This window comes from Penaeus chinensis, chromosome 4, assembly GCF_019202785.1.
Source record: "Penaeus chinensis breed Huanghai No. 1 chromosome 4, ASM1920278v2, whole genome shotgun sequence".
NCBI lineage: Eukaryota > Metazoa > Arthropoda > Malacostraca > Decapoda > Penaeidae > Penaeus > Penaeus chinensis.
The window spans coordinates 36,208,458-36,225,957 of NC_061822.1; the positions used below are offsets into that span (position 1 = coordinate 36,208,458).

The 17,500-nt window shown below is 39.6% G+C and overlaps 1 protein-coding gene across 1 annotated transcript in view; it reads left to right on the forward strand.

The window, feature by feature from the left end:
* Positions 1-17,500, forward strand: part of LOC125025283 (sodium/calcium exchanger 2-like) — an 82,777-nt gene that overhangs the window by 63,081 nt on the left and 2,196 nt on the right. The window contains exon 2 of the mRNA XM_047613257.1: positions 17,057-17,178. Within this exon, the coding sequence (XP_047469213.1) occupies positions 17,072-17,178 (107 nt within the window). The 5' untranslated portion in view covers positions 17,057-17,071. The remainder of the gene's footprint in view (positions 1-17,056; positions 17,179-17,500) is intronic.

Here is a 17,500-nt window from a genome sequence, read left to right on the forward strand (position 1 = left end):
GGGATACAGCCAATTTCCAGCCGGATGCAATCGATTCTCTCCCCTGTTGTCTCCAAACTAATCGCGAGATACTTTTCCTAAACTGGAAAAAGCAAAATCAAAGCGTAGAAACAACGTCAATCACACAACCCAAGCCAACAATCTCGTTTAAAACATCCTCGTGGGGTTTATTTATGACATGTCAGCGTGCCAATGCAGCCATGCAGCCGCGGGGATTAGCCAGTCAGCCAGCGCCACTGGCAGGAATTGTCTGCTGACTCACTTGTTTATTGCCGCCTTTGGAACACTTTCATAGCGGTCACCCCGATTGCCTTTGCGCGTCCCTGTCTATTGGTTCGGTTATGTGTGTGTGTGTGTGTGTGTGTGTGTGTGTGTGTGTGTGTGTGTGTGTGTGTGTGTGTGTGTGTGTGTGTGTGTGTGTGTGTGTGTGTCCGTCTTTGAGTGTTCATGTATTAGCCATAACAACGTTGAATGAAAGTGAACTTACGATACTACAAAATTGTAACACGATGAAAACCAATCTCGAGGCACTTACAAAAAGAGTTTTGAACAATGGCCGAAACAGTGAAATATGAATCGCCTACTCAAAGGAATTGCTTTTTGGAAAGGATAACGCCCTTACTGTACGCGAGGATATATATAGAGATATGTTTTGTTTTTACTAAAGGTGTGTGTGTGTGTGTGTGTGTGTGTGTGTGTGTGTGTGTGTGTGTTGGATTTGGGTATGATACACACACACACACACATATATATACACACACACACACACACACACACACACACACACACACACACACACACACACACACCCACCCACACACACCCACACACACACCCACACACGCAGATGTTTTGTTTTTACTAAAGGTGTGTGTGTTGGAGTTCCATATAGTATATATATGTATATATATTTTTATATATATATATATGTATATATAGTATATATAATATATGAAAAATGTGTTTTAGATGTCAAATAATATATAACATTTCAATTAACCGCTTCTATTTTCTTTTTTCAGGTAAGCTTCCGGGAAAAGTTTACGGATTAAGATAAAGTGGGAAAGCCAAGCATTAGGTATATAAAGGTAAGTATAAGTTGTAGAAGAATCAGTTTTTGTAGTAAAAAATCTCGTGTAAGTAGAAAATAAATATAAGTATAAGTAATAAAGGAGTAAGCATAAGTATTATAAATGTAATGATTAGCTAAGCTTAAGTGCTCAATCACAAAACGAAGTGAGAATCTTGATAAAACGCTGGGAAGTGAGAATAAAACTAGTGAGTATTAAGAGAGAGTAAGTATAATGCAGATGTGAAGATTGACATTACGAAATCAGATATCTATCTCTTTCTTTCGCTCTTTTCATACACTCACGCGCACATACATAGATACATTCTGTCGATACCTGCAAGTCATTTCGAATCCTAACACAGCACTTTAAAGATAAAACATACAGACACTACAATTACATAGAACGTGTCCATGAGGTGAACATACTCCGTCACACTTAGACAACATAAGGCAATACTCACCCAACCTACTAAAACCTCCTCAGCACATACACAAGATAGACAAGGGGCACAGGAAACATAATTTAGAACGTCGCACACAACATACAATATATACGAAACATACTCTGGTTCTCATAACATACAGCCATAAAATAATAATTCACAACAAGAAACACTTACCCGTAGTACACTCCAATATACACCATCATGAAAAAAATATACATGAAACAATCACCCACAACATACGTCAAAACATATAAAACATTCACCGCAACGTAACCAAATCATACAAAAACCTTCCCAAAACATTCATCCGTAACATACTGAAACATACACAAAATAATTACGTTGAACATTGAAAAAAAAAAAAACATACACGCACATATCGCAACATTCAAAACCTAAACAAATCATACACTTACAGCATACAGCATACACCACAGCAAACAAAAACACACAGTCTCGCAGGTGCAGCACACGCCACAGCAAACAAAAACACACAATCTCGCAGGTGCTGCACACGCCACAGCAAACAAAAACACACAGTCTCGCAGGTGCAGCACACACCACAGCAAACAAAAACACACAATCTCGCAGGTGCAGCACACACCACAGCAAACAAAAACACACAATCTCGCAGGTGCAGCACACACCACAGCAAACAAAAACACACAATCTCGGAGGTGCAGCACACACCACAGCAAACAAAAACACACAATCTCGCAGGTGCAGCACACGCCACAGCAAACAAAAACACACAATCTCGCAGGTGCAGCACACACCACAGCAAACAAAAACACACAATCTCGCAGGTGCAGCACACACCACAGCAAACAAAAACACACAATCTCGCAGGTGCAGCACACGCCACAGTAAACAAAAACACAATCTCGCAGGTGCAGCACACACCACAGCAAACAAAAACACACAATCTCGCAGGTGCAGCACACACCACAGCAAACAAAAACACACAATCTCGCAGATGCAGCACACACCACAGCAAACCAAAACACACAATCTCGCAGGTGCAGCACACACCACAACAAACAAAAACACAATCTCGCAGGTACAGCACACGCCACAGCAAACAAAAACACAATCTCACAGGTGCGGCACACACCACAGCAAACAAAAACACACAATCTCGCAGGTGCAGCACACGCCACAAAGTTCAGACGAGAGTGAACAGCAACATTATCCAAAATGATTGAAACAGATGCCACGGTCTTCCGGTGTAGTTCGCTCGGGCTTCCGGTGGCGGAGGCGAGTGTTAGTGACCGCGTGTGGGCGCCTTTGTTTGTGCGTGTGTTTGTTTAGTGGGGTCTTTGTTTTTGTTTTTGTTTGTTTGTTTGGGTGTTTGTTTATTGGGGTGTTTGTTTGTTTGCTTTTTGTATGTTTTTGTTTGTTTAGTGGGGTGTTTGTTTGTTTGTTTTTTGTTTGTTTAGTGGGGTGTTTGTTTTTGTATGTTTTTGTTTGTTTTTTGGGGTGTTCTTTTGTTTTTTGTTTGTTTATTGGGATGTTTTTTGTTTGTTTGTTGGGTGTTTTTTTGTTTATTGGTTGTTGTTTGTTTTTTTGTTTCTTTGTGTGGATGTGCTTGTTTATTTTGGGTATTTATATGTATGTGCTTGTTTATGGATGTGTTTCTTTGTTTCTTTGTTTGAGTGGTTATAGGGGTGTTTTGTTTTTGTCATGGGGGCTTTGTTTGTGTATTTGTGTGTTTGTGTGTATGTGCTTCATTATGGTGATGTCTGTTTGTCTTGTAGTATGTTTCTTTGTGTGTTTGATAGTGCTGGGATTATGTGTTGTGTATTGTATGTAAATATCTTCAATGTTTACCTGACCGTGAATGAATGTTGTCTGTATCTGTATATTTGTAGATGTATGTGTATTTGTGTCCGTGTATATTTATATATATATGTATGTGTATTTATGTATGTATGCATATATATATACGCGAGATAAATAATCGAATTGTACACAAATTATTTCACACAATTACCCCTTCCCCAATCCTATTGTTCATTTTGACGGCCCCCATTCAGTATTAAGAGGCTCGTTAAAGGCTTCACAATGAACCTGAAGGGGCTTTGCGCTTTTTCGTGTGTGTGTCCGACTTCCTAAGTATGACTTATCAAGAGAGAGAGGGAGGGAGGGAGGGAGGGAGAGAGAGAGAGAGAGAGAGAGAGAGAGAGAGAGAGAGAGAGAGAGAGAGAGAGAGAGAGAGAGAGAGAGAGAGAGAGGCAGGCAGGCAGGCAGGCAGGCAGGCAGGCAGGCTGGCAGGCAGGCAGGCAGGCACGCAAGCAGGCAGATAGATCTTTCCTGTTCTTAAAATAACCGCTCACTCTTGTCTCACCTTCGATATTCACACTTTAATCTTGCCTTCATGTTTGCGTCTCTTTCTTTCTTTCTTCCTTTCTCTCTTTCTTTCTTTCTCTATTTCTTTCTCTCTCTCTCTCTCTATCTCTCTCTCTCTCTCTCTCTCTCTCTCTCTCTCTCTCTCTCTCTCTCTCTCTCTCTCTCTCTCCCTCCCTCCCTCCCTCCCTCCCTCCCTCCCTCCCTCCCTCCCTCCCTCCTTCTCTCCCTCCCTCCCTCCCTCCCTCCCTCCCTCCCCTCTCTCTCTCTCTCTCTCTCTCTCTCTATATATATATATATATATATATATATATATATATATAACCCTCTCTCTCTCTCTCTTCCTCTCTCTCTCCCCCCCCCCCCCTCTCTCTCTCTCTCTCTCTCTCTCTCTCTCTCTCTCTCTCTCTCTCTCTCTCTCTCTCTCTCTCTCTCTCTCTCTCTCTCTCTCTCTCTCTCTCTCTTTCTCTCTCTCCCTCTCTCTCTCTCCCTCTCCCTCTCCCTCTCTCTCTCTCTCTCTCTCTCTCTCTATCTATCTATCTATCTATCTATCGATCTATCTTTCTCTCCCTCTCCCTCCTCTCTCTCTTTCTCACCTTCAGCTTTAATGTCCTTATTCCCTTAAGTCCCTGTTTTGCATAATACCTAGACCTCAACGCTGATGATTTAGTTGGCCAAGTACAATTAAGTCCACATAACTGACGGGAACATCTCGGTTAGGGGGCTTGCACGCACACAAATTAGAAATGAATAGGTATGAGAGCGAGACGGACAGGGACAGGGACGAGATTGGAGGGAGAATATAATGAAGGAAAAGAGGAGGGGGACGTTAGAGAAAGAGATAGATATGAAGAGGGAGAGAATAGGAAGGAGATGATTAAAAAGAAAAGTATAACTGGGCGACAGACATAAAGAGGGAGACGATGAGAGAGAAAATATGAAGGAGAAGGTGGCAGTAAATTAGATGAGAGAAAGTAAGTGGCAGTCAGAAGAATAGAGAAAAAAAAAGAGAAAATGCAGGAAGGAATGAAAGGTGAGAAAACGACGAAAGGAAGAATATCAGAATTATTGGGAAAAAGAGGGAAACTGAAGGAGACGGACGGGAAGAATGGAAGGACAGGAAATCAGGAAGTGGAGATAAGGGGAAGATACAGAAATGAGAGAAAGAGAAGGGAAATGAGAAACAGATAGAGAAGGAAAGTATAGAAAATGAGAGATATACGAAAAAAGAGATGTAAAAGTGAGAGGAAAAAGGGACAGTAAACTGACACAGGCAAATACATTTCGAGGAAGTAAGTCGATTCTCCTCTCGGAATACACGAGGATACATTCTGACCTGTTCTGCCATTCCACCCTCCAAAAGCTTGCCACGCTTTAGGTCACGCGTGGAAAGTCCCCCTCCACTTCGGTAGCCAGAATCGGTTTACGCATGTTAATTAAGCTTCGTAATAGATGTTGTCTGAAGCCTGTTGCTACGCCCACCAGGGGTTGATGTGGCACGGGAATGCAGGCGCCAGTGGAGATGGATGACTTTGTTAATTTTATCATATTTTTTTTCGTTTTTTAGTCATCATTTATTTACTGTGGGTGGTTAAGATAATGCCTAGTAGTATAAAGAAGGGTTACTGAGGAAGAGATATTGAAAGATGAATGAAAGTAAAGATTAAAGAGAAACATTAGAAAGAGCTGAATCAGGCATCTTGCAAGACATTCTTAAGGGTCCTCCAAACCTTGCCATTTAAGATCGTCTTCTGTCCACAAAAACAGAACTGACAAATATCTCCTGCCACTGACCTATTGTTGTCGTTATATTACTTATGCCCCCAGATAAACCACAAGTTTCAATTTCAAACTGTTTCATTGTCCAGCTGATCCAGTTTGGATCGTGTTTCGATATAAACTGTTTCACTTTCACTTGATTTCTAACGCAGAGTGTTTCAATATCAAATTGTTTATTTTTACACTCCTCAACTTGAGCCACATTGACCCACCCGACACCAAAACCTGGTTAGACCTCAAACCCCTTTCCTTCTTATTCAATATATTCTCTCTAAGGGCCGCTTCCCCATTCGTAACCCAATAGGCACACCTTTTACCATTTGGGAAACGTTAATAGCATTCGTAACTCACCTGAACTCTAAGAGGCCCCGTGCCTTAAGGGGAAATCAGACGGATATTTCTCCTCGGTGTTTCTGATGGATAATTTGTCTTCCTCTTTCCCCTTCGACTTATTGGATGATAAACACTAGGCCTATGGGATGATTGAGTTTGTATCAGATGGAGGAAGAAATGGCATCAGTACAAATGCATTTACACATAAACATAAGCTTACGTACACATGTGTTCTCTCCCCCCACATATATATTGATAAAAAGGGAAGGGAAAAATATACACACATTCGTGTATATATATTATATGTATGTTTATATGTATGCGCATACATATTCCTATACGTATATATACTAATATGCCACTAAAATACAAATATCATAACGTGCACATACCAATAAAATAAAACCCTTTGAAATAAAAACAGAATAGAACGACCTAGATTTAAGACTTGAGTGCTGGCCAGTGGGGCATGGATAACTTTGCGTCGTTATTAGCAGGTAAAATCTTCCCAGGATTGCTAGACTTTCATCCTCTTAGGACCTGATTAACTCCATGTTCCTAATTATCAATTCTTATCTGACCTTACTTTGTATATACACTATGAGCTTTGCTGCATCCGAGAAGGAGCTTTAGACATGCTCGAAACCTCAAGACTTATTCCGTTGACACATTCCGCTTTATCATTCGTCTGAAGAGGAACTCGTGCAAAGTTCGAAACGTTACGATTTATTTTCATTTCTTACTGTGTCTGTTTTCCTATACATATGCACATATACAAATTCACATACATATATGTATGTATATATACATATATACATATATATACATTTATTTTGCTCTCTCTCCGGCTCGACCTTCACCTTTCCTTTTCCCTTTTCAGTGCTTCTGTTTCCCTGCAAATGTGTAATTCTTGTAGCTATCTTGCACATAATTGCCTTTGGAGCGCCGACCCCCTGGCGCGGGCGGACTCGCATCGCAGCTCGACAGCGAGTGTTTGAGCGGGAAAAGGCACACAGCAGTAACGCGGGCGTATGTAGAAACGGGCGGTGGGTGTGGCTCACTATTGATCCCAGGGCGTGTGTGAGTGAGTATGTGTGTGTGTGTGTGTGCAGTGTGTATGTGCATGTGTGCGTCTTGAGTGCGTGGACCACATGGCACACGCACATGCCACCATAATCGCTATAGAATACCAAAGGCCTAACAAAGGTCTTCTGTGGACATAAGTTCTATATGGCCCAATAGTATGCAATAAAAGTACCTTGTTTATGCCGCATGACATGTTTATATGTGTATATTAGATTTGTTGTTCTGTGTGTACATGTAGAGAGAGAAAGAGAGAGAGAGAGAGAGAGAGAGAGAGAGAGAGAGAGAGAGAGAGAGAGAGAGAGAGAGAGAGAGAGAGAGAGAGAGAGAGAGAGAGGCAAGGGTGTCTAATATGCACGACACGTCTTCGGAATAGTGCATGGTTATGTGACGCAAGTCTGCGGTCCCTCGCCGCCACAGATGAGTATCGTGCCAAGGAAGAGTAGTAGGGAAAGCGTGGCTGGTGGTAGAGGGTGTGGGGGAAGAGGTAGTGTGGGTGCTTTAGCAGAGGGGGAAAAGGGAGAGAGAAGAAGGGAAAGGGATGAGGGGAGAAGGGTGGATATCACTGAGGTGCGTGGCGAGCTCTGTTAATGTATCGTCGTCTATCGCTCGGTCTGGTCTCTCACCCTTAGTATTAACTCCTTGTGGATGATCTTCGTGACTCCTGCTGCTGCTGCCCCGCCCTTTGGGAAGGAGAGCCTCTTGTCGTTATACATCCTTATTGATCCTAATGTATGTGTGTGTGTGTGTATGTATGTATATATATGTGTGTATAAGTATATATATATATATATATATATATATATATATATATATACACATGAGGGAGAGAGAGAGAGAGAGAGAGAGAGAGAGAGAGAGAGAGAGAGAGAGAGAGAGAGAGAGAGAGAGAGAGAGAGAGAGAGAGAGAGAGAGAGAGAGAGAGAGAGAGTACTGCCCTTGCGTGGGAATCGCGTGAACTGAACCAGGTGAAGGCGAGCGCGGAGGCGCGAGGACTGGCTGGTATATGGTTTATTGGTGATAAGGGAATTAGGAAGAGAGAGAGAGATGGGTGGGTAGAAAGATAGGGAGAGAGAGAGAGAGAACTGAGAGGGGCAGAGCGGAAAAGGAATAGGGAAATAAGAGGAACAGAGACAGGCAGAAAATGAGATAGATTAGATTTTAAGAGAGGGGAGAATGGGGGTATGGTAGAGAGAAAAATCGTTGATTAAAAATAATAGCAATAGAAATAAACGAAAAAATGAAAATTCAGACATTCAAAGCATAAATAGAATAGAAGATAAATTATGATTTAATTAGAAAATAAAGAGGAAGCAGGTGCAAATTATAAAACAGAAAAGGAATGATCATAAGAGAAGAAAAAAAGAGAGTATTTTAACAGACTTTACAATTTCTCCAGATGTCGTGCGAGGAGCCACCACTTACGGAATATGTCCATTTTACCATCTAATTCCGTCTCTTCGTAAACTCCTATGAAGAAAAAGGAACGATATAAAAGAAACTGTAAAAGCGGGCTAAAAGAGACGTAAATTGTTTCGATAAATCTGGCAAGATATAAAAAAAATTCGATACGGATAAAAGCGCCGTCTTTTGTTTGATATGTGTAAAGAATTGTCAAGGCATTTTTGCAGTGAGGTTTTCCTCTGGGGGTAAACAATTCAAGATCGGAAAATCAAAAGAGAGAAGAAATAAATGGTAGTGATAAAAGAGAGAGAATTTTTTTTCTCCTCTCTACTTTTTCCCTTATTTTTTTTTTTTTCTAGTTGCCCCTCCTCTCTCTAGATTTTCTTTCACTATCTTTTTATAAGTCCTTTCTCTCTCTCTCTCTCTCTCTCTCTCTCTCTCTCTCTCTCTCTCTCTCTCTCTCTCTCTCTCTCTCTCTCTCTCTCTCTCTCTCTCTCTCTCTCTCTCTCTCTCTCTCTCTCTCTCTCTCTCTCTCTCCTCTCTCTCCTCTCTCTCCTCTCTCTCTTCTCTCCCTCCCTCCCTCCCTCCCTCCCTCCCTCCCACCTCTCCCACCCTCTCATTCCCTCCCTATCCCACCCTCTCTCGCTCTCCCTATCTCTCCCACTGTCTCTCATTCCCCCTCTCCCACCCTCTCTCTTTCTCCCTCTTTACCTGAGCCAATTTCACTTGTATCCCCGACAACATGGAAATTATAGGCTCCTTGAACCGAGTGGGGAAATCTGTTGAATCAGAAGTCGGTAGAGACAAGAGATCAGCTGAGATTATTTACGAAGGAATCACCATAGCAACTGATGCTGAGGGCGGACTGACACACGGAGAGAGTGACAGGGAGAGGGAGAACAGAGGGAAAAGGGGGAGTGGGGGAAGAAGAAGAGGATAAAAGGGGGAGAGAGAAAAAGAGGGAAGGAAGGATACATATATACATACATACATACACTCATACATATATACATATACATGTGTGTGTGTGTGTGTGTGTGTGTGTGTGTGTGTGTGTGTGTGTGTGTGTGTGTGTGTGTGTGTGTGTGTGTGTGTGTGTGTGTGTGTGTGCACTATAATAAATTTATATGTGTTTCTCTGGTGTGTGTGTGTGTGTGTGTGTGTGTGTGTGTGTGTGTGTGTGTGTGTGTGTGTGTGTGTGTGTGTGTGTGTGTGTGTGTGTGTGTGTGTGAATATGTATATGTATGACTAGCTATAGATATAGATGTATATGTATGTATAGCTATAGATATGAATATAGATTTATAATTATCTAAATATATATATAGATATATATAGATGTATACATATATACAAATAAATATAGACATGTAGATCTATACATATATATACATATATGTGTGTGTGTGTGTGTGTATGTGTGTGTGTGTGTGTGTGTGTGTGTGTGTGTGTGTGTGTGTGTGTGTGTGTGTGTGTGTGTGTGTGTGTGTGTGTGTGTGTGTGTGTGTGTGTGTGTGTGTAGAGAGAGAGAAAGAGATTGAGATTGAGATTGAGGTAGTGAGATAGGGGAACGTAACACTGGTAATTATGATATCACGAAGATAATAGAATAATAAATCCTGTGAGATAAACCAAAATGACAAACCAACAATAAACATAGAACTGAACACAAAATATCAAATTTATAAACCTAAATAACGGCACTCTGTATACATATTTCCGCGCAGTAGAATATTAATTCTTTCCGTACGCCCGGGCTCAGCTTCACTCCGAATTTAAAAAATAAAATGCTTACATGAATATAACTGTTGTAGGTCCGTAGCCCTTTGGTTTCGCGATGTCAGTGTTATTGTGAATGATTTATTGTATCAGACGGCGTCTTCTGTTGTGGTTTTGTGGTTATAGTAGCTGTGGGTGTTTTGTGAAGAACTGTTATTTTGATTACAGTAGTTAATGATGATGGTTAGTGGTATTTATGATGATTGCCCACTTAGAGACGTAAAAATCGCTAATAGGAATTGATAAACAAATAGTGGTATGGACATTTTGTCTGTTGATGCTGGAATAACCATGATATGGAAAAGCAAGGCATCGAAAACAACTGTAGTAACAATGGTGATTATGATGTTAATCAGTGTGAGAAACTGAATTGTGAACTGCGAAAAGAGTAACTATTAAAGTGCATTTCTTATTATGAATTGTAATCTTATTTATTCAGTATGAAGACCGTAAAGTATATGAAATAATGACTTCAAACAAATCCATAGTTTTAATGACCAAATAATTAGGATTAATATTAACAGTGCCATTAACGTTAATCATATCAGCTAACATATCACTAGTAAGTGGCCCTCAAGTGGCCAGCAAACACCAAAAGCTTATCCAATTATGGGGTAAAACAACATATTGTGTTGTTGATCGTCAGCATGCATGTTACATTGTCATAACCCTGCGGTCGCTTGATTTACACCCACGCGTGAACATTTTCCGCAAACACCGTTACGAGGGTTATTATATTTTTACGTTGTCATAATAAAGCGTTTCATTATTAGATTATAGAGCTGTCTATGACCTTTTCTTGCCTATATATGTATATATATATATATATTTTTTTTTTTGTTCAATTTTCTCTTCTCTTTGTCCAATCACGTATTTCAGCTACTTTTTTTTTCTTCAGCTTCATTGTTTCCGAAGGTCTGTGTGTATGTTTTATCCCCCCCCCCCCTCTCTCTCTCTCTCTCTCTCTCTCTCTCTCTCTCTCTCTCTCTCTCTCTCTCTCTCTCTCTCTCTCTCTCTCTCTCTCTCTCTCTCTCTCCCTCCCTCTCTCTCTCTCTCTCTCTCCCTCCTCTCTCTCTCTCTCTCTCTCTCTCTCTCTCTCTCTCTCTCTCTCTCTCTCTCTCTCTCTCTCTCTCTCTCTCTCTCTCTCTCTCTCTCTCTCTCTCTCTCTCTCTACCTACCTATCCATCTCTATCTCTGTTATTGTCTATTTTTCGCACTCTCCCTTCCTCCCTCCCACCCCCTTTTGCTCCTCCCTCCCTCCCTTCCCTCGGCATGCATAAATTATCCTGTGAGGCGGACAGGACAGGAAGAGATATGAAAGCTTGAAATATAGATTTATTTTTCGCGGAAGGTAAGAATCCCAGATTGTTTCTACAGAGATAAACAAATACACAAACAGGGAGGTGGAGGTGATAGAAAGAGAGAGGGAGAGAGAGAGAAGAGAAGAGAGGAGAAGATAAAGAGAAAGAGAAAGAGAGATAAAAATTTACAGAAAAAGTCTCATTCCTTTGTTTCAAAAGAGCGAAATGAATCGGAATTTACTTTGACTTTGAGGAAAAAGTTAGAAGTCGTAGGTTTTTCCTTGAATGCCAATAGTCACCCAAGAGACAAATATTACCATTGTGAGATGTTTGTGAGAAGAGACAGCATTTTTTGTATTGTTTTGCAAATATTTATCGCGAAGGGAAACTGTTTTATGAAAAATTGTATACGGACATGTTTTTAGGTAAGTGCATGTTCAGGCAAACGTGTACATGGATACATACGCAGACATACATGCTTACACACACGCACAGGCTCACGCACACACACACACACACACACACACACACACACACACACACACACACACACACACACACACACACACACACACACACACACACACACACACACACACACACACACACACACACACACACACACACACACACACACACACACACACACACAAACACGTATTTGTCAACATTTCCTATGAACGCAAAAAATATTAATCCATATTTGAACTACCTAGAAATTAAAATGAAAGCAAAAATAGTATTGACCTATACGAAAGGAAGGATAAAAACATAACATATGAATTGGATACAAAACTTAAATCCAACAGTAATTCATATTTAAAAAATGCATCTATATTATCAATAAGAAAATATAAACTAAATTAAGAAAGAAAAAGACAAAAATACGTTGAAAGGAACAGTGAAATAGACAAAAATAAATTGAAATGAAAAATAAAAAAGACAAAAATATATTTTTTTTTATTTACGTTGAAATGAAGAAAAAAAATACATTGCACTGAAAAAAAATATATATACGCTGAAACATGCGAACTAAATGTAGTACAGACCGGAGGTATTTTGTCGCCGGAAGTTGTCAAGCGGCATGACTTGCGAGCAGTATTTTCCCATCGCTTCTCGCAGCTGGCCTATGGTGCGTGGTGACGTATAGTGAATATTGGCCATTTCTCCCATGGGTTTATGGTGTTCCGACTGGTGTGGTGTCACTGGAGAATTGAGGATTTTTTGAGAAGAGAAGAAGACATGAGTGGTTTTAGATTTTAATAGTAGTGATAAGAGAGACCTGAAATAAACAATTGAAAGGTTATTAGTATCGCCTGGTTGTTATTATCAAGATAATTTTGATAACTTGTTATCATTGACATTATTATTAGTAGAAATAGTAGTAGCAATAGTAATAGTAGTGATAGTAGTATTATTAATAGTAGTAGTAAAAGTAGTAGTAATAGTAGTAGTAGTAGTAGTAATTGTAGGAGTAGTAATAAAAGTAGCAGTGGCCGTAGTAATAGCAGCAGTAGTAGGAGCAGTAATAGTAGGAGCATTAGGTGTCATTATCATTATCTTCATTCTAACCATTTTTACTCTGAGTTTGCTCATTTTCCTAATAATCCCCTTGCCTCATCAACACATGAATTGACTTCGTCAGCATTTCTCCTTGTGTAGTGTAGCTAATTTGTGTCTAATTAGGTAATTAGCTTAATCATGCGTCGCCCTCGCGCTGTTCTTTATTGGTGGCTGTTATTAGAATTATCTTGGTGTTATTATCATTTTTATTTTGTTCAGTCTTATAGTATTCTCTATTTGTACTTATTTATTTCCCTAATAAAATCCTCTTGGAGGCATTCTCTGGATTTCACATATTTATTTGCGTATGTTTCCTATTTGCACACATACATACACATGACCATATATATACATATACATATACATATATAAATACAAATACATATACATATATAGGTACAAATACATATACCTATACATATATAGGTACAAATACATTTACCTATACATGTAGACATACAGACGTACATGTAGACATAAACATAAACGTCAACATAACCACACGCTCAAACACACAAAGGTGGTCATATCCTCACTCGGAGACACTCAAACACTTTTCATTCTTGAGAGAAGAGGATGCAGAAAAGCGTAAGAGATTTTGCCTTATTAAGTTGATACTCTTTAAGCAGATTTAGCTCGATGGTGCAGAGGTGTGAGAGGAGGGAAAATGAATGGAGAAGGTGGTTGAATATCATTATTTATTTTGTTTTGCATAGATTATCCCTCTAACTGCCTTTTAAAGATGTAATAGTATTACCTAGATTTTTTTGTATACTTATTTCTTATTATTATGTCTACTTATTGTTAATATTGTGTGTCTGTTTTAGTTTATCCGTTTTACTGCTTTTTAAAGATACATTGTTATGACTTAGATTTCCTCTTTCTTTTTGTCTGAAATACTTAGCTGTAAAGTACACATACTTAGAATTCTCATGTATGGAATTTCGTATATTAAATGATTTAAGATTCCTGTCAGTGCATGTAATTTAGATAGGAAATCTTTTATAACTGGTAAAGACTGAATCTCTGGATGTAACTTTTTGGAGAATTATGTGAGGGAACGATTTAAAATTTCACCGAGACATCTTTCGTCAATTATTTTTTTTCTCTCTGTCTGCCTCTTTTGTAATCTGTTTGTTTGTCTCTCTTTCTTCGTCTGTCCCTCGCCTTTCCTTCCTCTGTGTTTTCTTCAACTTCTCCCTTTCTCCTCTGTTGCCTCTCTCTCCCTCATTATCTTTATACCACTATATATCTTTCTCTGTGTTCGTTACCCACTTTCCCCCGTTCTCCGAGCTATGAGTCCATCACCCCATTATAAGTTTGTAAGAGTCGGCAATTCCATGTGCTGGACTCAACACCTTTTGCAAACAAGAAAGGAAGACAATTTAAGGAAATGTTTTCAAACGATTTCAAAATTGGTTGCTGATTGTTCAAATTATCACCTTTCTTTAACCTCAGACCACAGACTTTCTCTTTTTCCTTCTCTTTCTTTCTTTCTTTCTCTCTCTAACGCTCTCTCTCTCTCTCTCTCTCTCTCTCTCTCTCTCTCTCTCTCTCTCTCTCTCTCTCTCTCTCTCTCTCTCTCTCTCTCTCTCTCTCTCTCTCTGTGTGTGTGTGTGTGTGTGTGTGTGCGTGTGTGTGTGTGTATGTGTGTGTGTGTGTGTGTGTTTGTGTGTCTGTCTGTCTGTCTGTGAGTGCGTGCGTGGGTGTGAGAATGACTCGAATATACCGATTATTGTTTTAGAAATGAAATCAGATGTCTTGTAGCATTCCAAGTCTTTCCCGAGGCTTCCCCTAGCGCCGTTGTGCGTCGATGCACCGGGAGGAGAGCAGACTGAGTGGCGCGGGTGGGGGCGGAGGGGGTTGAGGATAGGAATGGGGAGGAGGAGGGGGGAGGAGGACTTAGTGGGGAGGTGGAGGAGAGGGAGATGTGGGAAGAGGGAATTGGGAGGGGGGAAGAGAGGGGGAAGCAGGGGCGGAGAGGCAGGGGAGAGGGGAAGGGGGAGGATCAAAGAGGAAAGGGAGAGGGCGAGTAGTGGAGGATAGAAGGAGGGGGAGAGGGAGAGAGGAGAAGGAAAAAATAGAAAGGGGGAGGGAGTGAAGAAGACCTTCGACGTAGAAGTGATGACACGGTAATGCTTTTCTTCTTTCAAATATCTTTCTTCGTTTTCCTTGCCTATTCATTCTACAATGTAAGAGGCACTTCCATATTTTTGTCTTATCCCTCCCTCTTCTTTCCTCTCTTTACGGCTCTAACTCCTCTTCACCCTCCTTCTCATCCTCCCCTGTTTTCCCTCAGACAAAACATTTCGGAAGAAGGTCACGTGCTCAAGATAAAGAAATAAAAAATAGATAAGTACACTCGTTTCATAAAAAGATTATCATGATCGTGTTTGTAACAATAAAGTTTTATTTCCTTTTTTCCTTTTTTTTAAGCTTCGTTCAAAAAAGGAATAGCTGTTTGTTTACGATAATTCTCAATCGTAAATTAATAAAAGACACGGCTGACGGAAAGGAAAAAAAACAAATAAAGCAAAGATATTGTGAAAATAAACTTCATTGCTTTTTCCTGTGGCAGTTATTTGATTTGTCTTTGACGTTCGTTTATATATCAAATTGACGTACTTTTATCTTTTCAACTATTCTTTTATCAACCGAATTTTCTTCACACATTTCATGCGTTGTTCCTCCCTACTTGCTTTCGTGGTTATATATATATATATATATATATATATATATATATATATATATATCCATGGATTTACATTGTTAGTTAATGTATATCCATTTTTAATTGTTTGGGGATTGGGGTTCATCAAGAATGACGGCTGGTTCAATGGTTTACACCCACGGTCCCTGCAGTCACTGAATCGAATAGGAGATTAAATAAAAACAACAAGAAAATTAGAAATTTCTTGTTCGTTATCCATTCCATCTGCAACAAGCGCTTCCACACGAGCATTTCTAACCCGTTCGAGTTAATTCGTTGTTGGTCTGTCTCTTTTTTCTTAATTTTCCATCCCCTTTAATGCACGCCATTTCTCACCCACGCGCACTTGCCGCTTGTCATTCTTGCTATGTTTTCAGTCCGAACTTTTTTCCCGCTCGCGTTCGCTTCACGTTTTCTTTTATATTCTTCCGTCCGTTTTTCGCATGTTGTTTTCTGTCGAGTTCTTCTACTTGTCTTTTATTTTTCAATCATTGATCTAAATTTTATTTATTATCGTATTGGATAAAAACATTATTCATCGCTGCAACATATGGAAAATGAGGAAGAAGGAAGAAGACATAAAAGAGGAGAGGAGAAAGTAGGAAAGTTGGGATTCTCTTACATCCAAGGAAGAACGAAGAGAGAAATATGTGAAAAAATATGTATGTACATAAGAAAAAAAGAAAATATATATATGTATATATATATGTATATATATATATATATATATATATATATATATATATATATATATATTATCACCCTCTTGCAATCCTGAATGTTATTTTTATTCTTGCGGTTGTTGAATTTGTTGTTGTCGTCGTTGCTTCTGTTGCATTTGCAGTTGTTGTTCTCTCCTTCTTATTATTATGACCATATTTTAGCCCACGCTTACGCTTTTGTGTTCTCTTTCCAATTAAGTATATCCCGTATTTCATTTTATACATGAAATCTCTTCCTCACTTTCTCTCCAACCCATTTGTTAGGGGATAGTTGCCAACTCCTCGGAATTTCTCATGTGTTTCATGCAGGTTACGCTTTCATTTTTATGAATTTGGGGCATGTGACTAAGAATTTAGAAAAAACCAATATTATTGTGATTGTTATTATTGTTATGATTATAATCATTATTGTTATTGTTGTCATCACCACCACCCTATCATCATCATCATCACCACCACCACCACCACCACCACCACCGACACCAAAAGTTAATCCCAGTTCCTCTGCCTTCCCACAGACCTGAGGACCCAACATGGCGTTACCGGATGAAAGTGTGATCATCGAAGGGTTTGAAGGCCCCCATATATCCGTGAATAATATCTCCTACGTTCAGGAAACCTACGTCCATGAGGGATACAGGTTTGTTGCTCCGTTTTTGTTGTTGTTGCTATTTTTTTTTTTTTTCTAACGTGTGTGTGTTATTTCGATATGAAAGATAGATAAGTAGGTGGAAGCACATACACACACACAAATCATTGTGTGTGTATATACATACATACATGCATACATACTTACACGTATATATACATATATGCATACATATAGACATACATATATATACATATATACATATCTATGCATATATACATATATATTTATGTATATACATATATATATGTATATATGTGTGTGTGTGTGTGTGTGTGTGTGTGTGTGTGTGTGTGTGTGTGTGTGTGTGTGT